The following is a 17,885-nucleotide window of genomic DNA, read 5'->3' on the forward strand; positions in this document are numbered from 1 at the left end:
TTCTATAAGGCCAATATTACCTTGATCCCCAAACCAAGCAAAGACCCCATCAAAAAGGAGAATTACAGACTGCTATCCCTGATGAATATGGATGCCAAAATTTTCAACAAGATCCTAGCTAATAGGATCCAACAGTACATTAAAAGGATTATCCATCACGACCAAGTGGAATTCATCCTTGGGATGCAAGGTTGGATCAACATTTGCAAATCGATCAGTGTGCTAGATCACATCAACAAGAAAAGCGTCAAGACCATATGATCATCTCAATTGATGCAGAAAAAGCATTTGACAAAATACAGCATCCTTTCCTGATTAAAACCCTTCAGAGTATAGGGATAAGAGGGCACATTCCTCAATTTCATAAAAACCGTCTATGAAAAGCCTATAGTGAATATCATTCTCAATGGGGAAAAGCTGGAAGCCTTTCCCTTAAGATCAAGAACATTACAAGAATGCCCATTCTCACCATTATTATTCAACATAGTACTAAAAGTCCTTGCAACAGCAATCAGACAACAAAAAGGGATAAAAGGTATTCAAATTGGCGAAGAAGAAGTCAAGCTGTCTCTCTTCGCAGATGACATGATACTCTATATGGAAAACCCAAAAGACTCCACCCCCAAATTACTATAACTTATAGAGCAATTAAGTAATGTGGCAGGATACAAAATTAATGCTCAGAAATCAGTTGAATTTCTGTACCTGAACAATGAGACTGAAGAAAGAAAATTAGGGAATTGATTCCATTTACAATACCACCAAATCATACGATATCTCAGAATTAACTTAACCAGAGAGGTAAAGGATCTATATTCTAGAAACTATAAATCACTCTTGAAAGACATTGAAGAAGACACAAAAAGATTGAAAAATATTCTATGCCCATGAATCGGGAGAATAAACATAGTTAAAATGTGCATGCTACCCAGAGCAGTCTACATTTTCAATGCCATCCCGATAAAAATACTAATGATACTTTTCAAAGAGCTGGAACAAACAGCCCTTAAATTTGTGTGGAACCAGAAATGACCCTGAATCGCCAAGAAAATGTTAAAAAGGAAAAACAAAGCTGAGGGCATCGCGTTGCCTGATTTCAAGCTATACTACAAAGCTGTGATCACAAAGACAGCATGGTACTGGCACAAAAACAGACACATAGACCAATGGAAGAGAATAGAGAACCCAGACATGGACCCTCGGCTCTATGGGCTACTAATCTTTGACAAAGCAGGAAAAAAACAGTCTCTTCAATAAATGGTACTGGGAACATTGGACAGCTATATGCAAAAGAATGAAACTTGAGCACTCTCTCACACCATACACAAAGATAAACTCCAAATGGATGACAGACCTCGATGTGAGACAGGAATCCATCAAAATTCTAGAGGAGAACATAGGCAGCAACCTCTATGATATTGGCCAAAGCAACCTTTTACATGACACATATCCAAAGGCAAGAGAAACAAAAGAAAAAATGAACTCGTGGGACTACATCAAGATAAAAATTTTCTGCACAGCCAAGGAAACATTCAAAAAAACTAAGAGGCAGCCCATGGAATGGGAGAAGGTTTTTGCAAATGACACTACAGATAAAAGACTAGTATCCAAGATCTATAAAGAACCTCTCAAACCCAATACACGAGAAAAAAAAATTAATCAAATCAAAAAATGGGCAGAAGATATGAACAGACACTTTTCCAATGAAGTCATACAAATGGCTAACAAACACATGAAAAAATGTTTAAAATCATTAGGCATCAGGGAAATTCAAATCAAAACCACCTTGAGATACCACTTTATGCCAGTTAGAATTTCAAAAATTGACAAGGCAAGAAACAACAAATGTTGTAGAGGATGTGGAGAAAGGGGATCCCTCTTACATTGTTGGTGGGAATGCAAGTTGGTACAGCCACTTTGGAAAACCGTGTAGACGGCTCTCAAAAAGTTAAAAATAGGGGCGCCTGTGTGGCTCAGTTGTTAAGCATCTGCCTTCAACTCAGGGCGTGATCCTGGTGTTATGGGATCGAGCCCCACATCGGGCTCCTCTGCTGGGAGCCTGCTTCTTCTTCTCCCACTCCCCCTGCTTGTGTTCCCTCTCTTGCTGGCTGGCTCTCTCTCTCTCTCTCTCAAATAAATAAATAAAATCTTTTAAAAAAAAAGTTAAAATTAGAGCTACCCTATGATCCAGCAATTGCACTACTGGGTATTTACCCCAAATGTATGGACGTAGTGAGGAGAAGGGCCATATGCACCACAATGTTCATAGCAGGATTGTCCACAATAGCTAAATGGTGGAAGAAGGCAAGATGCCCTTCAACAGACAAATGGATTAAGAAGATGTGGTCCATATATACCATGGACTATTACTCAGCCATCAGAAAGCATGATTACCCAACATTTGCAGCAACATGGACAGGACTGGAGGAGATTACGCTAAGTGAAATAAGTCAAGCAGAGAAAGACAATTATCACATGGTTTCACTAGTTTATGGAACATTAGAAATAGCAGGGAGATTGGTAGGAGAAGGAAGGGTAGAATGAAGGGGGAGGTAAACAGAAGGGGGAGTGAACCACAAGAGACTATGGACTCTGGGAAACAAACTGAGGGCTTCAGAGGGAAGGCAGGTGGGGGATTGGGATAGGCTGGTGATGAGTATTAAGGAGGGCACATATTGCATGGAGCACTGGTGTTATACACAAATAATGAATCATGGAATACTACATCAAAAACTAAGGATCTACTGTATGGTGACTAACATAACAATAAAAAATTTTAAAAAAATATATAAAATGTATATTTATATACTCTCCTAACGTTCACATTTTTTTCTAATTTTTGACAATTATAAATATTTCTGATAAACATCAATGATGAACAGTAAGTTGATCTTACTAAGAATTGCAGAACAAATTAGATCAGTGACTACTGAGAAATGTCCCTGTCTTTCTGTTTATGGATTATCAAAGGATCAGAATTAGGAGTAAGGGCATCATCCAAACATGGTGAGTGGTTTCTCAATGGTGGCATGATTGTGCTTCTTTCCTTCTTTACCTCTTTGGGAACTTATCTTTCCCTTCATGGGTTATGACATGAACTGACATAGGTCTTTCAATAAAATATCACCTTCTACCTAGGTCATGTTACACTTTCAAAATGTTTTTAATGATTGTTCATGCTTTAAGCTAGGCATTCTAACATGTTAGTGTGTCTTCTTTTTTAAAGAGAAAAACACAATAGTATGTTGGCAGGTCACAAAGAGGACTTTAATAATCACAACTGTGCTACATTTCAGAGGGTAAAGTGGGAGAGTGAAAAGTCAGTGCTTATTTGCAGTCTAGCTTGAGACTAGTCACTTAAATCTCTCAAATCTCAATTTCCTCCTTTTGAAATGCTAGTAGCAACTTTGTAGAGTTTTTTTTTAAGATTTATTTATGTATTTTAGAGAGAGAGAGGTTGCACATGTGCGTGCAAGTGGGAGGAGGGGCAGAAAGGGAGAGAGGGACCGAGAAGCAGACTCCCCACTGAGTGGGGAGCCTGATGAGGTACTGGATCCCAAGATACTTAGATCATGATATGAGCTGAAACCAAGAGTCAGAGACTTAACCAACTCAGTTACCCTGGTGGTAGCATTTATTTTTAAGAAATAGAAAAATTATAGGCAAATCATTTAATTGCAAGCATGATCCATAGTAGGTGACAAGGTATTGGGGCTATCATTACTTTTGTTGCTCTGAACCACATTAAGTCCTCTGTTTAAAGTTAAAACATAATTAACACATACTTCATAGACTGGTTTTTGGAGATGATTAAACTTGGAAGTTTAGCTGACAAGTGGCTTATTCGAATTATAAAATTAGAATTGTGCAGTTCAGGATTTGTAGAGTGCTCCTGTTTTTCTCTTGTTATATATCATTTGGGCACCTGATAGACACCAAACTGTTTTTATCAACAGGCACATCATATATGCTCCCAGCAGCCACAACAAGTATGCAGGGGAGTCATTCCCAGGAATTTATGATGCTCTGTTTGATATTGAAAGCAAGGTGGATCCTTCCAAGGCCTGGGGAGAAGTGAAGAGACAGATCTCCATTGCAGCCTTTACAGTACAGGCTGCAGCTGGGACCCTGAGAGAAGTAGCCTGAGGTGGTTCTTCAGAGAACCCGTTTTGAATAGGTATGGTCTATCACTCAGAAAAAATCATGAAAGGTGTATTCCAAATTAGGAGTAAGGGCATCATCCAAACATGGTGACTGGTTTCTAAAAAAATAAAGTTAATACACACACACATCTTAGCATTTGTTTTTCTTCTCCTTGTGAATCAAAAAAGAAAGAGGGACAATTTTTATTCTATAATTATAGAAGGTTATTCCAAATTTGAACTGTTAAAATTAACTTTTTCTCCTCCAGTCCCATCCATGTTGCTGCAAATGTTGTGAAATTTTTCTTTTCGATGGCGAGTAATATTCCATTTTATATATGCACCACATTATCTTAATTCAGTCATCCGCTGAAGGGCATCTCGGGTCCCTCCACAATTTTGCTATTGTGGACAATGCTGCTAAATTAAGGCAAACACCTACTATATTAAAACTCCTATGTGGCATTATAGGGGATAGAGTCTAATTCAGCACTGGTGTCAACCCTACTGGCCACCCAGGGCTGACAGATTGCTATCTTAGCAAATTAGTTGAGCTACTCTGATCTATTCACACTGCTGGTAATTATAGTCACTCTATACAATAAATGATAATTACTTTTATTTAATTAGCAAATATCCTATTTCTATCAAAGGATATATATAACATATGTACAGTAAAAAATAATAAAGAAATGAACATTGGTAGAACTGCCCTCCCACAAATAACCAGATTAAGAAAAGGAATGTTACCAATATATTTGAATCCCCCATCTACCACTGACCAGTGTGCCTTCATCTTCTGCCAGAGATACTCACTTTCTTGAATCTTATGTGAATCTTTCTATTATTTATCATTATACCACACAGGCCTATATTCCTTATGTGTTTTTGGCTTTGTGTATTTTTTTAACTGTTTATAAATAAAATCATACTGTGTATCTATTTTCTAAGACTTGATTTTTTCAGTCACCTTTGAAGGTGCATCCATGTGTCATTGGGGCTGGAGTTCATAAGGGTTCACTGACGTGGAACAATTCACTTGCATGAATATAACATTTATCTGTCAGGGTCCAGTTAAGACAGAGAAACCACATGGCAACATAAGCAGGTGAAGTTAATATAAAGAATGATTGGTTATGGTAGCATTGCAGTAATGAGATACTATCTAGTTAAAGGTAAAGAGAACTCTAAAGAATGTAGGTATAACAGGTCCAAGGAGCAGTCACTATCCCAAGGGCTGAGATGGAACAGCCAGTGAAGAATTTCCCCCATGCCATGGGCCTTACTGAACAGCAGAAAGATACTGTGGTGCTGTGCAGAATTTGCAACCCCCCCAGAAACCTGTACTCTAGGCCACCGTAGAAAACTGATTCAGGGGAATTGCCTTGCCAGAAGCTCTTTACCACCAAACCAACCAAGGGCAGTGTTAGAAGAAGCTCCTGGCTACTGAGTTCTGGCCACCATGAACTGCAAGAAGCAAGTGTTATGGCAGCAGCCTACACTGCAGGACAGGGACACTGCAGGATGGGAGTGCTGCAGGATGGGGGCGCTGCAGGACGGGGTTACTCCAGGATGGGAGCAATGGTGAAGCCATGTATGCTATATGACCCAGATGCTGAAATCATTTGCATGCAGAAGCCTGCCAGCTGAGCCTTTGGGAACCAGGAAGGAAAACCCCTTCCTGCAATGTGTCTACAATGCCTTCTACTCACAAAGTTTAACACCATGTCTCTTGTCAAAGAAGAAGTTTTTAAAGAACCCATATATATTTACAAAGAGCAGACAATGAAGACTAAGTCTGGAGCAAAGAAGCAATACATTGAATAGCTGACACATAATAGAACACATTTATTCATTTTTCTGCTGGTGGGAGTTTGGAATGTTCTCTGTCTTTTGCTCCTAACAACACATCTCCCAATACAAATATTCAAGTTATTCTCTTTTCTGACACCATCTACCCATAAATGAAATGTCTGGGTAGTAAAATGTGTACATCTTTAATTTTATTGGGCAATGTGAAACTGTTACACTTATTTTATTCACTTATATTCCCAATGAAAAGTAATCATCTTATACAAAAGAATAGAAATAAGAAAAAATTGGCAGATTAGAGAAATATGAAGAATTTAATGTTGCTAGAATCCAAGGAGAATATAGGAGAACAATCTATATATTTAGCAACAGATCATGTAAGGTTTGTGAAGATACACTAAGGAGTGTGATTCTTTTCCTGTATAAAAAGCCATGCAGGGTAGACAAATGTGAGATTTACATTTTAGGAAGCACTCTGGCCTAGGCATAGATGATTTGGAAAGGCATTAATCCAGCAAGAGATCACAACCTGAATTTTTTCTCATAACACCTGTGTCACGCAGACCTTCACCCTCAGAAAACACAAGACTTCCCTCTCATCCTTCACATTTCATCTCTTCTGCAAAGACTTACAGGATATTTACCAATTCCCTATATCTTAACCCCTACCAATTTTTAGGAACAAGTCTGGATCATGACTGCGGCTCCAGTGTCTCTCTACCAGGATGCAGAGTCCTCAGCGTCCACTTATCTTTGAATAGCCAGTAGTGTGCACATGGAACTGTGTCTGGGAGACAATATGTTTGGCAAATGGTGTGTCTGGGAAGTGATGTGCTCAGCACTAAGATTTCAGCAATGCCTTGTAATGGGATTTGACTGAGCATGCTAACAGGCTTTTATTGACGTCAGTGTTAGACATTTGGACAATACTGTGGGTGACGCAAGGGACTGGAGAAAGGTGAACATTACCATTCTAAAAAATGGATAAAAACCCACACAATACTGGAAAGTATTGTGAACTTTCAGTCAAATTGTAAACATGCAAAAAGCATCCCCACAAAACATTTTGTGTAATCCCAGGGCTTAATAACATATTTTAGCAATACATTTATTGTAACTGTCATTCACAAGAGGTCATATGGTGACGGGGAACCTGGGTGGCTTGGTTGGTTAAGTGTCTGCCTTCGGCTCAAGTCATGATCCCAGAGTCCTGGGATCGAGCCCCACATCAGACTCCCTGCTCAGCAGGGAGTCTGCTTCTCCCTCTCCTCTGCCCCCCAAATCTCCCCGCTTGCACACATGTTTTCTCTCTCTCTCTCTCTCTCAAATAAATAAAATATTTTAAAAAAAAACCAAAAAGGTGCATACAAGAGGTCGTGCAGTGATGGTCAGAAGCACAGCTTTGGGAGACAGACTGCCAGTTCAAACCCTGCTCCTTTCACTTGGAATATGACTATAGGCAAATTATTGAGGCTCTCTTAAGTTTCTTAATCTATAAAATGGGTGTTAAACAGTATTTCATAGGGTTGCTGTAAGGAATAAAAGAGCTAGTACATGCAAAGCACTTAGAACAGTGTCCAGCATATAATTACTAATCAATATATGTTTAATATTGTCATTTGAGTGGTAGGGTATTTCTTAATATGGTAATGAGTACCATTTTTTCTCTTCTCTTCTGCATGATGATATAGTTGAATTAAGTAACTACTATAGCTTCCAGTCCTACAATTCTGAATTATTGTTTATTCTTTTATATGCATCTTTTTATTTGGTTATTGTTTTTTTCTATGTCATATAGTTGTAAGATGTGTTTCACCAATTGCAGTTACATGTTTGTTGTTGAGTGTGGCTTAAAAACGAGGTGAATTAACTAATTATGTGCACAATAAATACACCAAATAAATTTTACATTGATCTGGATATTTAGTAATGATTAAGTAAAATCACTTATCAAACTGCAATGGCAAGAAAATGATAAAGATGCTGTATACATTTTGAACAGCAATTTTGTGATTATACTAAGGCCAAGTTTAACTGGTTTATGAAATTGGAAAGACAATGCATGAACTTTTAAGATGAACCGAGTTCTATGGAATTCCTGAAGACTTTTGTTTCTCATTAATCCCTTGGGATAATCTCAGAACCGTAATGGGTTCCATATTGCTGAAGGCTAGATTTTATAGGCTGTCTGCTGCGCAGTTAGAGGAGAAAGATGTATGGGTAAGTAGTCCATAGAGTGGTTTTATAGCTCAAAAATAGAATATCAAATTGGAATAATAAATAGAAAAATAAGTCAACATGTATACTAACCACTTTTCTAGTCTCAGGGACAGTACTATATATCTCTGTCTTACTCTATGAGCTACATTGATCCACAGGTTTAATGCCTTATATGTTCATCTGATATGAAAGTTTATAAAACATACATTGCTTTGGAAAACTGAAAAGATTATGAAGTCCAATAGAGATGGAATTTTATCTCTGATTTTTAAGGCCTATTATTATGATTTCTCATATTTCAATTCATACACTCTCCACTGCACTTATTTGAGTAAATCAAATCCTTCAGTAAATAACTTGGGGCTATTAATAAAGAAATCAAATTCAATGCCAAATAGTGAAATTTTCAAATAATTTAAACTCAATTTGTATTCAGTCAAAAAAATTATTTTTTAATCAAATAATTTAAATTCAGTTCAATCCCAAATATATTCAATCCCAAATATATTCAAATTCCAAAATAAATTCAGATGAAATAAGCAATTAAATATGGAGAATACAACCATAAAATCAGAATGAAATGAGAGTATGTGTTAATGTCTAGATGGATTGGATCTACTAAACCTAAAAATTGGGAGGAAAAAAGCAAATGATCTGTAAACAAAATGAAAATGCTATATTGGGAAAAATATTTGCTTTGAATATAACAGTGTTACCATAACTAACTTACAAGCTCTTTTAAATCAGTAAGTTCAGTATTAATAATTAATCTCCACTCTTCTCCCTGAAGGCTGTGTATGTTTGTGTGCGTGTGCTCAAGTTAAGAGAAAAAGAAAATAAAAGAATAAGGATAAGGACATAAAATCAAGGCACAAAGTAATATGAATATGCACAGTTAAACAGCAGGACTCTTAACCTCTACCCTTCTTAAAGGTCAGCCACAACCTTAAGATAAACATAAATCTATTGCTCAGGAGAAGCAAACAAGGAGGGTGATAAAATGGCAAGCTGAAATGCAGAGTCAAGGGGATTACTGAACAAAAATAAATTAAGGGAACATGAGGAGGAGATCACAGAAAAAGTTAATCTGCATAATGTATTGAGTCAGAGTAGAAAGGATCCCTAAACCAGTAGACATACCTCTCAATGGAACTATTTCATCAAAAATGTTTTGAGTCTTTCTTGTTTTTCATAGTAATAGGAATTGTAGATAACGCTTCAGAGAAGTTTGTTAGATCACTACAAACTTTTGATCTATAAATTCATTTTGCTCAGTGATTTGGGAATTTATCTAAGACACTACCACTAATTTCTATTTCAGAATACTGATCCAGTAATCTACAGCCTTTTTTACAGTTTCATACCTACAACTCAGTCCCCATAGGTGGTTCTGCTGTTGAGTAATAAATTTATCTTCAAAGTCACTCAAACTGTTCCTTGGTTTGTAAAATATTTTTAACTTTAAAAAAGCTCACAAACAGAAAAAAAGTAGTTCTTTATAATAAAACATACATAACAAATACCTATAAACCCCTCCAATCTAAAGGACATATTTTTTAAAAGATTTTATTTATTTATTTGACAGAGAGAGACAGAGAGCAAGAGAGCACAAGCAGGGGGAGGGGCAGAAGGAGAAGGAAAAGGGAGAGAGCCTGAAGGGATCCAGGGCTCCATCCCAGGAACAGAAGGCAGACGCCTAACTGACTGAGCCACCCAGGCACCCCTAAAGGACACATTTCTGATAGACTTCACAGGGGTTTTTTTGTTAATATCAGAGAATATTTATTTTTAATTGCCTTTTCAGTAAAACATCCTCCACTTAAAAGATTCATGATCAACATAGAGGATTCTTGGTGGAGCACAGAAGATGTTTAGGGCAGGGAGACTACTCTGTGTGATACTATAATGAAGGATACATTTTATTATAAATTATCCAAACCCATAGGACGTACAATACCAAGAGTGAGTAAAGAATGGACTCTGGCTGACAATAATATATCATTGTAAGTTCATCAATTGTAGCAAATGCACCACTCCGGTGAGGGTTGTTAATAATGGGGGAGGTTATGCATGTGTAAGGGCAAAGAGTATATGGAAAATTTCTGCACCTTCCCCTCAATTTTGCTGTGGACCTAAAATTGCTCTAAAAAGTAGTTTATTTTTATGCAAGTGTCGTATTGTAGTTAATATATTTAGATGTAGAAAGGTCACTGAAAATTTCAGCATATGTGAAGTCACCTTATGTGGGCTTGAAAATGTAAAATCAAATAATGACATCAGACACACTGATGTAATTATCTACCACCAGGTGAATTATCTACCACCAGAGGTAGATCTGTTGATGTTTCCTTAAATGATTAGGTGATTATGTAAATCCCAAAAGAATGACTTGAACTTATGTTTACAGCTACAATAATCTAATCTTCTATTAAGAATGTAATACATCTATTGAAAGAAAGAGAGATGGGGAGGTGCAGAGGAAGAGGGAGAGAATCTCAAGTAGGCTCCATGCTCGGCATTAAGCCCAGGGCTTAATCTCACAAACCTGAGATCATGACCTGAGCTGAAACCAAGAGTTGGTTGAGCCACCCAGGTGCCCCCTAACTGATTTATTTTAAATCAGTTAGCAGTACTAGTTAGCAGTCCCTGCATCCCAGACATATTAGAAAATCACTATACTACACTATGTTCTGAAGTTAGCTATGCTATAAAATACTTTCAAATGTTCAATTGAGATCCAGTTCAGTTGAGGTGCTTGTAGCTGCTGCATTTGTGTTCTTGCTATGCAGCATTACTGACCATGCCGGGCTGATACCTGGCTTTATGGTCTGGGTCTGTCCTAAATTTTCTGGCCAAAAGTTGTTCATATTGGTTGAAAAGAAGATGACCAGGTTAGCCTAATTTGGGCTGTTTTTCCTATTGAAGTGTTCCCATCTATTTATAATTGCCCAAGGAATACTGACAACAATTTTATTTTATTTCATTTTATTTATTTTTTATTTTTTTATTATATTATGTTAGTCACCAAACAGTACATCCTTGGTTTTTGATGTAAAGTTCAATGATTCATTAGTTGTGTATAACACCCACTGCACCATGCAATACGTGCCCTCCTTACTACCCATCACCAGCCTATCCCATTTCCCCAACCCCCTCCCCTCTGAAGCCCTCAGTTTGTTTCTCATAGTCCATAGTCTCTCATGCTTCATTCCCCCTTCTGATTACCCCCTTTCTTTATCCCTTTCTTCCCCTACCGATCTTCCAGTTCTTATGTTCCATAGATGAGAGAAATCATATGAAAATTGTCTTTCTCTGCTTGACTTATTTCACTTAGCATTATCTCCTCCAGTGCCATCCATGTTGCAGCAAATGAGGAGAACTTGTTCTTTTTGATAGCTGAGTAATATTCCATTGTATATATGGACCACAACTTCTTAACCCAGTCATCTGTTGAAAGGCATCTCGGTTCCTTCCACGATTTAGCTATTGTGGACAATGCTGCTATGAACATTAGAGTGCATATGGCCCTTTTCTTCACTACATCTGTATCTTTGGGGTAAATACCCAGTAGTGCAATGGCTGGGTCAAAGGTATCCAAATCAGCAAAGAAGAAGTCAAACTGTCTCTCTTCGCAGATACTTGATACTCTATATGGAAAACCCAAGAGAATCCACTCCCAAACTATTAGAAGTTATAGAGCAATTCAGTAATGTGGCAGGATACAAAATCAATGCTCAGAAATCAGTTGCACTTCTGTACACAAACAATGAGGCTGAAGAAAGAGAAATTAGGGAATACATTCCATTTACAATAGCCCCAAAAACCATACGTTACCTTGGAATTAACTAGAGACGTAAAGGATCTATATTCTAGAAACTATAAATCACTCTTGAAAGACATTGAGGAAGACAGAAAAAGATGGAAAAATATTCCATGCTCATGGATCGGAAGAATTAACATAGTTAAAATGTCCATGCTACCCAGAGCAATCTACACTTTCAAGGCTCTCGTGATCAAAGTACCAATGACATTTTCCAAAGAACTGGAACAAATAGTCCTTAAATTTTATGGAACCAGAAAAGGCCCCTAATCACCAAGAAACTGTTGAAAAGGAAAAACAAAGCTGGGGGCATCACAATGCCGGATTTCAAGGTATACTACAAAGCTGTGATCACAAAGACAGCATGGTACTGGCACAAAAACAGACACATAGACCAATGGAACAGAATAGAGAACCCAGAAATGGATCCTCAGCTCTTTGGGCAACTAATATTTGATAAAGCAGGAAAAAACATCCAGTGGAAAAAAGGCAGTCTCTTCAATAAATGGTGCTGGGAAAATTGGACAGCTACATGCAAAAGAATGAAACTTGACCACTCTCTCACACCATACACAAAGATAAACTCCAAATGGATGACAGACCTCGATGTGAGACAGGAATCCATCAAAATTCTAGAGGAGAACATAGGCAGCAACCTCTACGACATTGGCCAAAGCAACCTTTTACATGACACATCTCCAAAGGCAAGAGAAACAAAAGATAAAATGAACTTGTGGAACTTCATCAAGATAAAAATCTTCTGCACAGCCAAGGAAACAGTCAAAGAAAATAAGAGGCAGCCCACGGAATGGGGGAATGTATTTGCAAATGATACTACAGATAAAAGATTGATATCCAAGATCTACAAAGAACTTCTCAAATCAATACACGAGAAACAAATAAATCAAAAAATGGGCAGAAGATATGAACAGACACTTTTCCAATGAAGACATACAAATGGCTAACAGACACATGAAAAAATGTTCAAAATCATTAGCCATCAGGGAAATTCAAATCAAAACCACACTAAGATACCACCTTATGCCAGTTGACAACAATTTTATAACTTCCTGATCACCATCTGGTAAAAAGACTCACCAACTCTTCCCACCAACCACATTGATGTCAACTTTGCAATTCATCAGCGTTTTGCCAGTAGCAACTTTGGGCTGCACCACCCAGGATTTTCAGGTGCCAAAATTTGGTGGGAGCCTGGCAGTGGTCATGTTATAATCCATGTTGCAGTCCAGATGGATGTGTTACTGCCTGGTCCCTGGCATCTCACAGTATCCTCCCCCTGTCCTTGGCCTGCCATGTAAGATGAATGAACTAAAAGTCCTTTTTAACCTACACAGTACAAACTATTCTTCATGGGAATCTCAAGGCATCATAAATTTTTAATGTTCTTTTGAAATTATTATTTGGTCTATCTGTTTTCTATTTCCTCAGGGCTTGATATTTATGAGATTAGCATTTCCGTTAGCCTAACAGAAGATAACTTTTTCAACTATCCATTTTTAGATTTATGTTCATATTAGGTTTTTTATCAAGCTAAGACCATAAATCTTAGTGAATCTACATCTGGCAAATGTTCAAGAATTAGTCCATGGCAGGGAGTAGATATTTTCTAACTTTTGGCAGGCTCAGTGTTGACCATGGCAAGGGACTCAACCTTTTTAATCAATGTTTTTCAGGAGGCTCTTCCCACAGAAAGATGAGGGAGAAAGAGTGCCAGCTTCAATCACCTGCTCTTTGTTTTCTTCTCCAGTTGTACACAGCAGTTTTCTCTTTCTTATTTGAGATGTTATGGATTCCTTATTTCTCTACACACGCATTCACCTTCCCTATTAGCTTATAGTCTAAAGATTCTAGGAGTTTTGTCTATTTTACCTTTGAAAACTGGGTTTGGGGGGAGGAAATTGAGAAGTTGCTATGGTACTCAGTAAAACTTAGTAAGAATAGCAACTGTCTAATTACTATATTTTTTATTTGAGGCAGGGATGAGATCACAGAGCCTGGTTTATAGGACTTTTATATAAAGAAATCACAAATCCAGGAAATGGTGTAAGCAAATGTTGAACAAATCCCTGTAAATTGAACAGCACTATTGGGGGTATCCTGCACACATAACCAGTTAATTTTTTAAAATATTTTATTTCTTTATTTGACAGAGAGAGAGAAAGAAAGAGAGAAAACAAGTAGGCAGAGGGAGAGGGAAAAGCAGGCTCCCTGCTGAGGAGAGAGCCCAATGTGGGGGCTCAATCCCAGGGCCCTGGGATCATGACCTGAGCCGAAGGCAGAGGCTTAACCAACTGAGCCACCCAGGTACCCCATAACCATTTAATTTTTACTGAAAAATGAAAATACTAAAAGCTCCTTCCTCTATATGCTTATGTAGATGATATACAACCTGCTAAGAAATGTTTGAGGCAATTTTCCCAGAATTAAAATTTCTGGAAAAGTCCTCATATACATATGTATATATACTTTACTAGTATATACCCTAATAGTATATAATAGTATATATTAAGTATATACTTAATCTCTTTAGAATACATTTTGAAGCATAATTACAGGTCAAATGATACTTCTGAAGCTTATATTAATTTACAATCCAATGTATTCAGTGAGAGGACAACTACTTTACCTCTTTCTAGGATATAATAGCTTTTATGGTTTTTCTTTCTTTTTTCAATTTGATAATTTTTAAAAGGTGACTTTTTTTAGGTTTTCAATTTCTAGCAAGGTTAGATTATTTTCATATGCTTATAAAAATAGAACCCAAATTCCCAAGCATTAAATAATTTAGCGAGACAACCTATATGTAAGCAGTGGTGACTTGTTGAATTGTGATAGGTGTCAACAAAATACAGGTAGTATTGTACTTATGCTAAAAATAATTTTCTACAGCATGCACAGCATGGTGACTATAGTTAATAATACTGTATTGTGTAATTGAAATAAGTCAAGCAGAGAAAGACAATTATCATAGGTTTCACTCATTTATGGAATATAAGGAATAGCACAGAGGACCATAGGGGAAGGGAGGGAAAACTGAGTTGGAAGAAATCGGAGAGGGAGACAAACCATAAGAGACTCTCAACTCCAGGAAACAAAGTGAGGGTTACAGAGGGGAGGTGGGTGGAGGGATGGGGTAACCCAGGTGATGGGTACTAAGGAGGGCACATGATGTGATGAGTGCTGGATGTTATAGGCAACTAATGAATCACTGAACACTACATCAAAAATTAATGATGTACTATATGTTAACTAACTGAACTTAATCAAAAAAATGAATGAAAAAAAAGAAAGTTGGTAAAAGGATCTTAAAAGTTCTCATCATGAAATGGATAAAGAAGATGTGCTATAAATATACAATGGGACACTACTCAGCCATCAAAAAGAATGAAAGCTTGCCATTTGCAGTGCCATGGGTGGAGCTAGAGGTTATTATGCTAAGCCAAATAAGTCAGTCAAAGAAGGACAAGTACCATACGATCTCACTCATATGTGGAATTTAAGAAACAAAAGAGATGAACATATGGGAAGAAAAGAAAGAGAGACAGTGAAACAAACCATAAGAGATTCTTAACTATAGAGAATAAACTGAGGGTTGCTGGAGGAAGGTGGGTGGTGATGGGGATTAAGGAGACCACTTGTGATGTGCACTAGGTATTATACGTAAGTGATGAATCAGTAAATTCTACTCTTGAAACCAATATTACACTAGATGTTAACCAACTAAAATTTAAATAGAAATTTGAAATTTGAATTTGAAATTTGAAACAAAAAAAAAGTAACTATGTATGGTGATAGCTGTTAGCTAGACTTATAGTGGCATTCATTTTGTAATATATATAAATATCAAATTATGTTGTAACACTTGAAACTAATATAATGTTATATGTCAATTATACCCGATTAAAAAATAATTTTCCATATGCATTTTATTAAAGATAATTGTGCACATAATTTTTGTGTAAATAAGTATTATCATCTTATATAATATTTTAATACAAGTACATACATTGAGATATATCATATATACATATATATGTATATACATATATATAAAGCATTTGGTTTAAAACTATTTACCAAGATACAAGAGTCTGCAAAATAGTTTTTATTTTTACATGAACCAGTCATTACAAAATAGTCATCAAATATTGAAGGTAAGAAAAAAACTAGCAAGTTTATATATACAATTATATAAAACTAGCAGAGTTATACATACAATTATTTAAAACCCAACTGAGTGCCTAGGTACACTTTTAATTCTTTACTTTATTTTTTAAATATTTTATTTATTTATTTTAGAGAGAGAGGGGTGTGTGCATGAGTGGGGGGAGAAGCAAAGGGTGAGGGGAAGAGGGGGAGAGAGAGAGAATCCCAAGCAGACTCAGTGCTGAGTGTGGAGCTCTGTTGGGGCCTGATCCCATGACCCTGAGATCATGACCTGAGCTGAAATCAAGAGTCAGACATGCAGATTTGTTGGTTTTTCCATTTAATGTTTTATTGTTTTTATATAATCAGATAAACAATAGCTAGAGCTTAATTAGCAATTATAAATTTAAAAAGTAGAGTAATGGGGTGCTTGGGTGGTTCAGTCCATTAAGCGTCTCATCTGCCTTTGGCTCAGGTCATGATCTCAGGGTCCTGGGATTGAGTCCTGCTTCAAGCTCCCTCCTCTGTGGGGAGCCTGCTTCTCTCTCTCCCTACCCCTCACTCATGCTCTCTCTCGCTGTCTCTCTTTCTCTCAAATAAATAAATAAAATCTTTTTAAAAAATAAAATAAAAAGTAGAGTAAGAAAACAAATTTTAAAAATTGTGAAGTCAAATAGAAAATCATTTAATGAAGTAATTGCTTCAGTTAAAATGTCTTTTTTTTTAAAATGTCTTTTTGAACAACTTGTGTGAGGTCAACTTCTTCCATCACACTCCAAAACAAATCCAGATTATTAAAGCATTAGCCCTCCAGTGTTCTTCTCTGTATGCTATAAACTCTAAGTAACCACTTTTAAATCTTTCTGTATAACCTAATAAGCCATTTCCACTTCTTTCTGAAGACAACAGCCAATTTCAAGAAGTAGCTGTGACCTTAGGTGAGCTTAATTATATAAAAAGCACATTTGTCCAGAGAGGACTTCTCTGGGGTAGACTGACTGAATTTGCAGCTGCCAGGCTTTGGAGAACAGAGAATCCCAGCTGACCCTGCTATCGACAGACCTTCCAGACCTCCCAGAGCTTCCACAGGGGAGGCCACTCAGTAGACTCTGTTGAGTATGGAATTTACAGTAAATATCTTCATGCCTACTTTCTCTTCTACAAATACTTTTAGTTTAGCTGTGGTGCTGCTTGGGTCTTGTCCAAGCAAACAAATAGCTTTCCTAGTTATTTAAAATGCATCAATATTTAAAATATCTGTAATTAGAACATTTTTAATATATAATATTTGTTATATTAAGATGACTACTTTTTATTCTATTCCCTTATGTGTTACTAAATTTTTTTAGGTCCTAGAGATTTCTGCAGGTTTTTTTTAAAGTTATTTATTTATTTATTTATTTATTTATTTATTTATTTATTTAAAAGAGAAAGAGAGCGAGAGAGAACAGGGGGAGGAACAGAGGGAGAGGGACAAGCAGACCCCATGCTGAGCTTGGAGCCTGACTCAGAGCTTGATCCCACGACCCTGAGATCATAACCTGAGCCAAAATCAAGAGTAGAAGGTTTAACCGATTGAGCCACCCAGGCCCCCTGAGATTTCTGCAGTTTTTATGCAATTATGGACCCTATAAAGCACCTGAAATATTCAACATAATGTATGCATGTAATAGTATTTATACACAACAACCTAAAAGTTTAGTGTGCTGAATTAATTAGAAAGC

At 36.9% G+C, this 17,885-nt stretch overlaps 2 protein-coding genes across 5 annotated transcripts in view; both read left to right on the forward strand.

Moving 5' to 3' along the window:
- LOC123803814 (glutamate carboxypeptidase 2) overlaps positions 1-17,885 on the forward strand; it is a 121,485-nt gene that overhangs the window by 101,566 nt on the left and 2,034 nt on the right. For 3 of the 4 annotated variants that reach the window (XM_045815526.2, XM_045815524.2, XM_045815527.2), the window contains one exon: positions 3,957-5,084. In XM_045815526.2, coding sequence (XP_045671482.2) covers positions 3,957-4,146 — 190 coding nt within the window. In that variant the 3' untranslated portion in view covers positions 4,147-5,084. Of the gene's footprint in view, positions 1-3,956; positions 5,085-17,885 lie in introns of those variants that run through there. The other variant, XM_045815525.2, reaches the window with a different exon arrangement.
- LOC123803816 (tripartite motif-containing protein 64C-like) overlaps positions 1-17,885 on the forward strand; it is an 89,411-nt gene that overhangs the window by 8,557 nt on the left and 62,969 nt on the right.

This window comes from Ursus americanus, chromosome 16, assembly GCF_024610735.1.
Source record: "Ursus americanus isolate L20-20 chromosome 16, mUrsAme1.1.p, whole genome shotgun sequence".
NCBI lineage: Eukaryota > Metazoa > Chordata > Mammalia > Carnivora > Ursidae > Ursus > Ursus americanus.